Source organism: Zonotrichia leucophrys, chromosome 2, assembly GCF_028769735.1.
Source record: "Zonotrichia leucophrys gambelii isolate GWCS_2022_RI chromosome 2, RI_Zleu_2.0, whole genome shotgun sequence".
Taxonomy (NCBI): Eukaryota; Metazoa; Chordata; class Aves; order Passeriformes; family Passerellidae; genus Zonotrichia; species Zonotrichia leucophrys.
The window spans coordinates 80706595-80719051 of NC_088171.1; the positions used below are offsets into that span (position 1 = coordinate 80706595).

Below are 12457 nucleotides of genomic sequence, written 5' to 3' on the forward strand. Positions count from 1 at the left end.
ACCAAATGTTGCCAAATTCTCCCTTAAAAAAGATCAACAAAATCTTCCCTGCTTCCTGCTTCTGTTTCATGGGAGTGTTTCATGGGAGTGTTTAATGAGAGTGTTTCATGTTCACATATCTGGTGGAGAATACGGAAACAAAAGACAACACTTAAAGTATGGGTGACCACCATGCAGTCTCTTCAGTGCCAAATTCAGACAATATATTGACACTGAGACTATTCTTTGTTAGTTACAGGGGCCTTCCGACCACTGTGGAGGCACAGTAGGAGTTTGCTTCTTGGCTCCAACAGGCATAAGCGGCAGGGAAGGAAGTAGCTAAATAAAAAGAAGAAACATCCTGATTCTATATTTTCTTCTGTAGAGGGGAAAAGGAATGCAAAGAAAAGGAAAGAATTGTTTACAAGGAAAGAGGTGAAGGTGAGAGCCCTGTGAAGGGAGATTTCTTGGAAGCAGCTGAGTGAAGCTAATGTGAAGAGGCTGTAAGGGAGAAGAGCTGGGGAGGGCTGTGATGTGTGATTTCACAGTGACAGGCTCTGTGTGTGTATTGGGAATTTCCTGCATGGAGTACACTTTCTTCAAGGTAGAGGCCGTCTGGCTTCTGTCTGCTTTATTTCCCTAAGGAAGTGCTGAATTTAAAATGAATCATCCCCTCCAAACATTGAGAAAATCCCTTTCTATTATTTACCAAGGACAACACAGATCAAATATTGTAGCTGAAATAGTCATATAAAGTACATACATAATTTACCTAAAACAATGGTCAGCATGAGGCTCTCAGCTTGATCTTCATGTTAAGGATTAACTCTTCTGCAGAAGGGATATCCTTGTGCAATTTGTTGGTTTTTAAAGACAAGGAGCTTCATGTTACTAATGCTGTGTCTTTTTTACCTGCTCTAGCAGTTAGCTGTCCCTAGGAAAAAAATATTGCAATGTATTCATTTACAGAAATGAGTTTCCTTAAAGGAATTTCATTTACATTACACCATATATATTTGGAAATGAATGTTATGGTACCAAGAACCAGAACCAAAAATGCACTGAAAAAATGTGTTGTAATTCTTATTTTCAGGTGACTGTCTCCACATATCCATGGTTTAACACCCAAACCACGGTGCTCATACAATGCATAGGGAACTGTGTGCCTCAGAAAAGAATCAATCTCATATTCACTGAATGCTTCTTACCCATGGGTTGTTTAAGGCACCTTTCAAGAAATTTACTTTCACTCCTTGGTGTTCAGTACATTTTTCTGCTCCACTGGGAAAATACCTTTCCTCAGCGCTGCTGTGTGCACACTTTCCCTGAAGGCATCTTTCAAAACTTGGTGTGAAGGAAATGTAGCTGTGGTGCTGTCTTTTATAATGGAGTTTCTTAACCAAAATAGTTTATTGTTTTCTATACAGAATAGAAGTTTCAATAGGAAAGACAGGGAATAGCCCGATGGTTACATTGAACTTAATCACTGCTTTGATTTCTCACAAAATACTGTAACTGGTTCCATCACGTTGTACACGATGCTTTCATAGCTAAACTTTTGGAATAAGAGGGAGAAGGGAATGAAGAAACTAGACCCCACTTTATCTTTTAGGGCATGGTATTGTTCTCTTTAAAGCATGGCAACAACTATCCTACTTTTTGTGCAATGTTGTCAATAAGGCATGCTTGAAGATCACAGTTTTATGGGTACTGATAGACTGTGGTGTGATTTAGACACCAGACTGCTCTGTTGCCTTAGGGCAGAGATGATTCTATGTATCCACTATTGATTTCTCTAATTTGCCATTTCTGGTTCTATTTTAGATGCTTGTTGAGTTTGGATCAGATCCAAATACCAGCACTGGGACTGAAGGAATATCACAGTATGCTGCTGTCTAAACTGCTCTGCTGTGTAGAAGCGGCAAAAATTTAAATTTTAAGGTGGCTGACCAGTGAGCTCGTTGCTGACTGAGGAGGTGAAGGAGAGAAGGAAGAGCTGAGCTCTTCCCCCTGGGATCCAGAGACAGAGCACACCCGGGAACAGTTCAAAGCTGTGTCAGGAGATGCTCAGACTGGGCATGAAGAAGCATTTCTTTACCAAGAGAGTGGTCAAACACTGGAGCAGGCTCCTAGAGAGGTGCTTGAGGCCCCAGACCTGTCAGTGTAAGAAGCTTTTGGACAATGACCTTAATAATCTGCTGTATGAGCTTGAACATGAGTCGGCCCTGGAGTGGTTAGGTATTTGGAGTCAATGGTCATTGTAGATCCCTTGAAATTGTGAAATATTCTAATTCTATTCTCTTCTAAATGTGTTCCTGTGTAGCTATGTTCAGTTTGGGAAATGAGCTCTTTTCTCAAATAAAAATAAGTTTGAAGCAAACCAGAAGAACTAACATTATTAGCAGAAATCCAGCCTTGAGCTAATTCCTTCTTATTGTGAACCATTATCCTTTTTCTTAATTAATTAATAATGGGAAATTACAAAATTAAGTAATTTGGTTTGATTTTGGCTTCTCTAAATAAGAACAGAAGAGTGGCTGTATTGATTCAAAACCGGGGTCTATCCAGCCCAGTATCTTGGCTGGAATGCTTAAGGGCATGAAAGGGTCATCGGGGGAAGAGTGACAACAGGGCAATCACACGGTGCTTGTTTCCCTAGTGTTGTTACTGTGTCCAAGTTTAACGTTAAATAAATACACCAAGTACCTATTGCCCTCTGCATTCTTTTCCTTAGAACAGCAGAGCTTCCAAGGCTTCCACTCTGAAGGAATTCTCTGTGTTCACTGTCATGCCGGGTCTGTCTGCAGAACTGAAGCTAAAGGAAACTGGCTTGTTGCAAGTGAAGTAGCAAGTGTTCTCTCCCTAGGTGACCAAGTCAATTCAAAACTGAAGGAGATGGGTTTTGGGGGTTTGGTCTGTGTGAAATTAATTCAGTTACAAATAAAATTTACTGTCATTGATGCTCTTGTAGACCATTTCAGGAGTGATGGTCAAAAACTACAGGGAAACAGGCTGTGTTTTACAATGTCCATTAAATAACAACTTCTGGCACCTCTTTGCAAGCCCTTTAGCAGAGCACTGTGTGGAATGCAAGGCTGCTGCTGCCTTTCCATGTGTGCTGTGTACTTGAACAGTGTTCTTAGTGGTGTAGCACCTGAATTTTAAATCACATTTAAATAAGAAGAAACAGAACACTTTTATTAAGCACAATCAGCATAAGGAAATTGAATATAAATGGGACCAAAGCAGTTTAAAAATTGTTTTTAAAGGAAAATCATGTAAATTTCTGCAGGTATTAAATGTAGAGGAAAGCATTGATTCTTGAGACCTGTTTAGAAATTTGGCTGCAAATATTTCCCTGTACCATTGGAAAGAAGTACAAAACTTTCACAGCACAGCCACAAAGTTCTGCTATTGATTTCATAAAACCTAGGGAATAACAATCATTTTTCTATGAAAAAAAATCAGACCGTTTTCTTTCCCTGCAGGACCTTGAAGTGAGGCTATTCTAATAAAGGTGGGAATTAACCACCTGAATGGTTTCCTGGCATCTGCAGCTAAGAACTTTGTCATCATTCTAAAATTCAGTTTGAAATTTCCAAGGTATAAGAGAGCAGCCATCAGTAAAATATGTGTGGGTTTGTGGGGATACTATTTATTTATTTTGGTTTGTTGGACTGGGTTTTGGTTTTTATTTTCGTTTTCCAGGATCATTGTAGGGAATTGGATGAAGTTTGTTGGAACATGAAAAAGAAGGACTTCTTGGTAGGGCAGCCGAATTGATACCACAGCTGACTAATAGAGTGCTATTCAGTATTTGAGAGAGCGTACAGTGTCACATTTATAGAGGTGAAGGGAGTGCCTACCAATGTCATAGATTTTGATGTTATTTTAAATTGGCCTCAAAACCCAAAAGTTGCTCTTGAGGATTGTTTTTTATTATGGCAATTTATTGAAGGGTTGGTACTTTTTTGCAGAATTATTTAATGTAAAATTTATTCTTAGGTTGTTTGGTTTTTTCCCCCACTAGATAGTTGATACTAGAAGTTGTTTACTGTTTTGCAGATAACCTGAAATGTACTGATGATTTAAAATTTGCTTCTCCTTTGCTTTAGATGGAATATTAGTTTTTCAGCCTCCTTGGTTTTTGTGAAATGCTCCTGGATCTTTTTTCTTCCACCTTCCATAACAAAAAAACAATTTTAAAATCAATGAGACAATATCTGCCTGTAATTATATACAGCAATGGTTGTGTAGCTTCATTGTAGAAATAATTTAAAAGGCCATGTGCTGATACAACTCTTTGTAAAATGCTTTCATAGCTTTTCTACAATAGTGTTATATATAATTTCATTAATTGTTTTAGATATAATTTCATTAATTGTTTTAGAAAACAAGAAAAATATGTTGTTGTAGCAGATAGCTATAGCAGTTTTTCAAAAAATGAGTGACAACTGTAAACTGAATGACTTCCCACAAAGGAGAGGCACACAAACATTTCTTGGGTAATTAGAGAATACAAAAGTGTGAATTTGTCCTGGCAGCCTGTATGCAGGCTCAGTGATAAAGCAAGGAGTGTGCCAGGAACAGTGAATGAAAGCAAACCTACCTCTCTTCCCAACAAGACGTGAGTTTCTCTGCTGTGGGGTTCTCCTGGGGAGCAGCAAGGCAATGAATGCCCATAACTGCTGTGGCCTGCTGTGCATGTGCACTGCTGCATTTTGGTGCATGTGGTAAGAACAATGAATTTCTGCAGGCTGCATAGTAAATACCATTGCTGGAGAAGCCTGTGCAGGGCAGTGGAGCTCCTTCTTGCACTGAAAGGTTCTGATCCTGTCAAGCCATTCCTCTGAAGGGGGCCTGGTCTCACATTAGGCCATGTAATGTCTAAAACTAAACCCAGCTGATGCTGCAAGTACTGCTGTGGCCAGGTAGTGTGCAAAATGTGTCTTGGCCTGGGGTTTGGTGTAACTTACCTTTGCCTACCATTGTCCCTGCTGCCAGTGCCACAGGCACACATCCACCTTCCAGAAGTTCAGCTGTGTCCAAGGTGCCCTTGCTGCTTCCCAGCACCTGCTTTGGAAGGGAATCTTTGGGTGTTTGTACAGGCCCTAACAGCAACACAGTCTGAGGGTGTCCCAGGCAGCTTTCCTTCTGCCACATACTCAATAGCCTTCCCCACCTCTGGGTTACCTCCCTTGAGGACTTTGGTTGCTTTTATAGAAATATGGCTGATGAATCTTGTCCAGGAAAGTGTTATTTTGGCGTCATGTGGAGCATTCACTGCTACACCACCAAAACTGCTTTTGACTCCTGTAAATTGCTGGGGGAGGCATTTGATGGTCTTCAGTAACTCACCTTGCTATGCAGGTGCTGGCTGATCTTATCATGGTGGATTCCTATCAAGTTCATCATGAAGGGGCACCCACTTCTTGTTTAACTTGACTTGAGGCACAGGAAGAAATGAAGGCTCCCTAAGGCCTGGTTTATTGCTTGTTTGTGGACAAACTGTAGGTCAGTCTGGGATTTTTCTGTTTGTGCCTGAAAAGGGATAAACTTGATGTACGGAGCTGCTGGTAATGGTCAGACATCCTCAGCTGGCTGTAGAAAATCTGTGTTTTTGCAATGCTCTGTGCTGTTCCCTGGCTGTGCAGAGGCAGGTAGAGCTCCCCAGGTGATGCTCCCCAAAACGAGCTCCCTGCAGTGCTGTGCTCATTTGCCTTTCGCCCTCCCCACATTCAAGGGCACACGCAGAGGGTTCTCACTGCTTTGGTGCTTTTATGCCATTTGTGCAGAAATGGGAACGTGTGAGTTCAGCTGGAATCAAGATGACTCTTCTGTGGATATTTACTTTCCTCATTCTTGCCTAGGGAGGTAAAAAAATTTTCACTGGAATATCTCCTTTCCTAGGTGGTTATTAAAGGTAAAGCTTTAAGCTCAGTGTAGTTCATCTTTAAAGAAGAGAGGTTCATTAGCTTAAACATTAACATCAAGAACTAAACATATAAAAATATTCTTCTTAGTGTTTTGCTAATTTGTTTGGTTTTAGCATTATCTTCTCATTCTTAAGTTATTCAGCTTCCTTGCAATTTTCCTTCAATACATGGAGTTTTCCAAAGGCAATATAAGCATAGAAGAATCAAGTTTTGCATAGATGAATAGTGATGGAGGCTTCTTTCTGTAAGTCAGGTAGAATTAATTAGAACAGTAGTATTATTTGTATCTAGAACGTTTGAAGTATTAGTAGGATGCAGTGACTACCAAAAATAAAAGAAGAATAAATAAATTACAATTATTCTTCTGAGTTTGGGTTAAGGGATGTAGTAGTTTTACCTGCTTGAGTTCTCAGGTCAGCCATTTTTTATGCTAGGATTTTCTAATGCTATACCAATGTAGTTCTAGTTAAAATCCCTCCCTCAAACTCCTAAGGTGGGCTCAGGTTACCATAGCTCAGAACAGCTTGATAGAGAATTTTATTGCTCATCTATCTCAGACAAAAATTCTAACATTTGCCAACTTAGATAATGAGGCATAGGAATATTCAGAAAAGTGGTTGTGTTTTGCTGAACATGCTGAAAAAATTCATTAGGACAATACTTCTGTTAATTATTGGGTTTTTGTCTTTTCATGTATTTGATGTAACTATACAGTCAATTGTACTGATCTCTTGTGCAAATGGGAAACACTTGAAAGCAAAGGACAGAAAAGTGTGCCCTTTTATTCACTCAAGCAGATTTGGCACAGTCGTGACACAGCCTAAAGGCTTCCTGCACAAACAAGTCAGGTTGCTTCAGTCAGGAATCTTTTTCAGGCCAAAAGCAGGGGAAGCTCAGTTAAAAAAAGGGAAAAAGGAAAAATAAAGAGTATTTAGATTAAAATTATGGCAAATTCTAATAAAGTTTTCTAGTGAAACCCTTGAAATTTTTGTTTGCAAGGTTCTGGCATTGCATTGCAATCAAAAAATGGCAGCTTCAATGTCCAACTGTATTGGATTGTTAAAACACTAGAGAACATGAATTTAATTAAGGAAAACAGCACTCTTTCCATACCAGAATATACTGATATCTTTGTAGGAGCAAATACAACTTTAATAGAGAATCACAGAATCTTTTTTGTTGGAAAAGACCTTTGTGACCATCGAGTCCAAGCATTAACCCAGCACTGCCAAGTCCACCACTAAACCATGTCCCCAGGTGTCACATCTACACATGTTTTAAATCCCTCCAGGGACGGGGACTCACCACTGCCCTGCTCAGCCTGGGTCATGTTCCACTTGCTGAATAATAAGGTAGCATTGGGATGAAAATTCTGATGGTGGTTCTGCCATCGTGACTCTAAAAGCTACATTATTTATTGAAAGACCGTTACAGTACTGGTGAGGAGAAGCATGACTAAAATTGGAAATGTCAAAATGTAGTAAAAATTCATTGTGATCCTGAGATTAATATGGATACTGTACAGTGTTTCTGTGGAAGTCAGACAAGTGGTATTGGGGATTACTATGAATCAACCATAAGTGATTCATTGAACATAATGACCTTTGTTAAATTTTGTACAAGTTTGCTACTTAAAATGGGCTAAGCTGGAATTCCTGGAAGTGGTAATTCACTCTTTATGCATGACTTGATTTTCTTTTCTAACTTATTTGGATGAGGTGGCATAGGCTTTTACATCATCATGTTCTTGCCAGCAACATCTAGTAATTCATTCTGCCAGCAAGAATGCCACCTGAGATATTACTTTTTTTCTGGCTGGTGAGGTGATATCTAGCACAAAGAAATCTGGATACTGGAAGAGGGACTTTGGAGTGGAAAGTAGTACATTACCTATTATGGATTGTGCTAATTACAGAAGGGAAGATTGCTCTCAAGTCCCAGTGTGTCAGATGAAGCTGCAGTTATTTAGTACACCTGAAAATCAGACAAAAGGAATGTAAAATTGGAAAAAGTGTTATTTCAAAAAAAGTCACTGTCCCTAGTCACCACTAGGACTTCATTTCAAAGGTAATTTAAATTAAAGTAATTTCATCCAGTTCAGCACTTTGCAGTTATTATTGTTTGTCTGAGGACTCTGGCAACACTTATCTTCAATATTGTTAATTTCAGTGGACTTGAATGCAAGAATTTTAGTTCACTATCTCATCCAAGGACTGGCTTCTTAATCTATAACATCTCACTACTGTGAATCAATATAAACCACAGACCATCGATATTAGGAAATTTATGATGATGTATAGATTTGAACTGGCCATGTTAACATTTATGATGCCAGGTAGAAATTAAAAGTTCTTTTAGAACTATTTTTATGTAAATTAGACAATAATTATTGTTTTTAACACTATCAAATCTGGTAAATAATTTGCACAAGTTCTTTACTGTAAAAATAGACCTCCATAAGGAAGCATTTAATTTCATTTACATTACTATTGTTCAGAACATAAATAGCAGGAGGTATACTGATATATATTTATAAGTGATCCAGCATCTGTTTTGAAAAGGGAAAACAATTGGAGATTTAAATCCTTTTATTATTCCAAAAGAGCATTTAGTCTCAACATCATAAAATAAATGAAAAAATAAATATAATGGTTGGAAAAGTTAAAATAATTTCAGTCTTCGTTTTTTTTTCTTTTTTTTAAACTTATGAATGCAACAGATAATGTTGTTCTCCCCTGTAATATCTTACAAAAATGTACAGAAAAATCATTCAGTCATGGATGTAATAATCAGTTCATTGTTATCAAAAGAATGGGTAGCACTGAGTGACTTCAATCCTTTTTGTATTCTTGTCATGTGAGAAAGACCTTTATATTGAAGCATAAACAGAACATGCCTTGGAGGAAAGTCTAGTCATTTCCTCATTGAATATACAATTTATTTTATAATTCATTTGAATGTATCTTTCATTTTATTGGAAAAAAAACTCCCTACCTAACCCATCCTCTGGTGTGCATGCTCATTATTTTAAAATTAAGACCTTCTGTTGCTTAAGTGCTTGTACATAGAAGCACAAACACATCTAAATTTACTCTCCTGTGTAGGCCAATTGAATTAACTTGGCTGCACATTTGAATAATATAAAAATGCACATAATGATCAGTAGAACCAGGACTAATAATTTCTTTCGGGAATCGCATGTAACTATTCATTTGAGAAAGCAATTTATAATTTTCTTGATAAACATGGAGAATCAGACAAATAAAAGGATCCAAAAAGTTGAAGAATGCTAATGTTTTTTTGAAATAGTGTAGTTTGTATGTCAATACCAAGAGGCAAATTTCTATATGCATGATTGAAATTACTTGATAAAGAAATAAAGATGCTTCCCTCCAGCTGAGTGAATGACGTACAAGTCATTAATTAAAAAATATATAAAATTATGTATTCTAAATACATTTTTTATTATTAAGTGTGTTCTTCTCTTAAATCAGTTCCTTCAGAATAGATTTATATCTGAATATTCATGGCACACTACAAAACCATTTAATTAAAAACTATCACTTTTTTCTTTCTCTTTCCAGTTCAACAGAAGAGCAGTTTCACTGGCAAACACAAGGTAATGTACCTCTCTACACCTATGTATCACTTACATTCTCTCCCAGAAAGATCATTTTTATCTAAAAAAGATGGAGAGGAAAAGCACATTGATGTATGTGGAGGTTTTTGTGGAGTTTTTTTGTGTTTTTTCTCATTGCTAGTGGGTGAAAACTGTACTTAAAAAGTGACAAGATTTGGCAAAAGTTTTTAGGATTGACAAAAAGTACACTGAAACTAAGTAGAGTTTTGAGAAGGGGCACTGCTAAATGTGTCTCTGGCTTTTTTTACCACTAGAGCTAAATATTCTCATTTTGCTTTTATTAATCCAAGGCCACACTTTCAAAGGATGGCACAATTTTCAGTATAGCCAGTGTCCTGGGAATGTGTGGCCTCCATCCCTTCATCAGCTGTGAATGCTTAGTTACAAAAAACTGGTTTTAGCTTTTGTCCTGTATATGGCTTTACCTTTTTGGCCTTCTTTTACATTTTTATGTTGTTAATTTCATTACAGATGGTCAGAAGGATATAGAAGATGAACTCACCACTGGTCTGGAGCTGGTGGACTCCTGTATTAGATCGCTGCAGGAATCAGGGATACTTGATCCACAGGATTATTCAGCCAGTGAAAGTAAGTTGCTAGAAATATATTTTCTAGAACTCAAAAATTTCTTGCTTTAAAACTGAATGCATGTGTTTAAGTGCTGCTAGTTTTTTGGGGGAAAAATAAGCACATGAAATATATTTTAAGGAAAATATTTTCTAATTGCAATGCTGCTGTACTATACTGTAAGGTCATGTTAAAAAACTTCAGCATCGCCACCATAAAAACATAAAACAACTATAAAAACAACATTCAAACAGCAATTTTTCACTAACCAAAGGTAATAAAGTGAAACATACTGGGTGGCTGTGAGGAAGTCTGATGTCTGATTGTAACCACTTGGCAAGGTAGCTGGTAACTCCTCACAACTAAAATTTTCTGGTGGACACAGAGACAGAAATAAGTGAAACTCTAAGATGATGCACAGAACAGCAGCTGGAGCAAAAAGTGAAGTCTTGTCTCCAAGGTTGGCTCACTGGTCACTTACCAGCCATTCTGTTGGCAGAACTGTGCAGTGAGAGGATGGATTGTTGGAACCAGCCACTGGGGAAGGGAATCAAGGCTACACAAGAGCAAAAGTGATCAAGGGACATGCCACTCCGTGTGTTTGTAGAGCAGATGTCTACCAAGAGTTGTGCTCATGAGTCACACCAAGACTGTTTTCCAGCATGTTAACTGGTCTGTTATCAGATGTAGCACTAGATGATGGAAAAGCAGGTTAATTCCCTAGATTCCTTTCTTTTTTCTCAGGCTCCTATCTCATATTCTGCCCCCATCTGCCACAATATAAACCCACATTCACTTCTCTGCAGTTCCTGACACTGGCTTTGCTTTTTTTTAGTATTTCTCTGCATCTCATTCCCTCTTTCTCAGTTGATCCCTGCTACCCAGTACCTTTTGACTGAGTCACATCTTTGGAGGTGGCTGCCCAAATTCAGCTTTCTTGATATCAAAAGGGAAAATCTCCCCTGCATCTGATGAAGTTGATGAACTGTGACAACCACCTTCTTCAGAGTAGCTCTAGCAATGACAAGTCATCACCTGCAATATGGTCATCAGGTGACAGAAGGAAGACATTGCACATTGGATACAGAATTTTATTTTTCCAGAACACTTTTCATTATTTTAAAACAAGGTTTGTTGTCAAATTAAAGCTGACAATCCTGAGACAGTAGAAAATGTTTCATTTTTCATGTGCACAAGATTTCTGGGCCAACAGTGTCACTAACACTTTTGTTATGGTTTTGCTTAATCTGAGCACAGTCTGTATGATTGACATCTGTTAAAATGTTGCTTGATCTGATCAAAATGGGGAAGGTGGTGAAACAATGCAAGCCCTTGTTTTTTTTCTTCATTTGGGAGTGAGGAGAAACAAAACAGACTAGCATGATAAGGATTGCCTTCAAAATGTGATACTGTGATAAAAAAATGAAACTGGGTAGATGGCAATAGGGGAGATTGAGAGCAGAGTGGGGCCAACTTGTATGGAGAGCTGCCAAAAACTGGCTTAAGAGATGGAAACTAAGAAAAAAATTTTGGAGAAAGATGAAGATAGTACATGGAATGAAGTCTGTGTATGTGAAGAAAACTAATACTAAAGACATTTCTGAGGAGCATCACCATAAGCTAAAAGACAAATAGGAATGCAGGTAGATAGAAAAATTAAGAGCATGGGCAAATGGAAAATGGGGATGGAGAAGAGGAACAATAGAAATGGATTTGTAGGGGATCATCAGGAGAGGAACTGAGGTTTGTTGAAGGAGGAGGTCCATACAGAATGTTGAAAACAGAATTTGATTGCCTGGATGATTTGTTTGTGGAGCAAGAGCTAAGTGCAAAGAAAGGGGACAACAGGGTGATGAGAATGACAGCCCAGAAAAGGAAAAGTGCTATCATTATGGACAGGACAGTAGCTGTCCCTAAGAAACACAGGTTTGGAGAGAACGGGCAGGTGCATGTGCTCACAGGGAAGCAGGCTTCCCCACAGGGCTGCAAGCTTGATCTTCTGTTGTCAGGAAATATTTATAAAGCCTTTTGTCACAGTGCCCTTATTCCTCTGCTCTGGGCTCAGCTTGTAATAAAACTAGATTGCTATTTGCCATTTATGGGTTTAATTAAGAATCAGATCTATATGCCAAAGCTAACAGTTGCAGCTCTGCTAATCACTCATAAATATAATTAGGATGTCATATACTGGATTTTTTTTTTCTGGTTTGGAGGTCTTTTTTGAATTTCGAGTAAAATGTTACGAACACTTTGGACAGGTAAAATGTTACTGCGTTTCAAAAGTACAAAAGTCAAGACTGTACAGCATAATTTGAATTTCTTATGAATTCATTAG

The 12457-nt window shown here is 38.1% G+C and overlaps 1 protein-coding gene across 4 annotated transcripts in view; it reads left to right on the top strand.

Moving 5' to 3' along the window:
* Positions 1-12457, top strand: part of CTNND2 (catenin delta 2) — a 641466-nt gene that overhangs the window by 330981 nt on the left and 298028 nt on the right. For all 4 annotated transcript variants that reach the window (XM_064705500.1, XM_064705503.1, XM_064705501.1 and 1 more), the window contains 2 exons: positions 9500-9534; positions 10027-10143. In XM_064705500.1, the coding sequence (XP_064561570.1) occupies positions 9500-9534; positions 10027-10143 (152 nt within the window). The remainder of the gene's footprint in view (positions 1-9499; positions 9535-10026; positions 10144-12457) is intronic.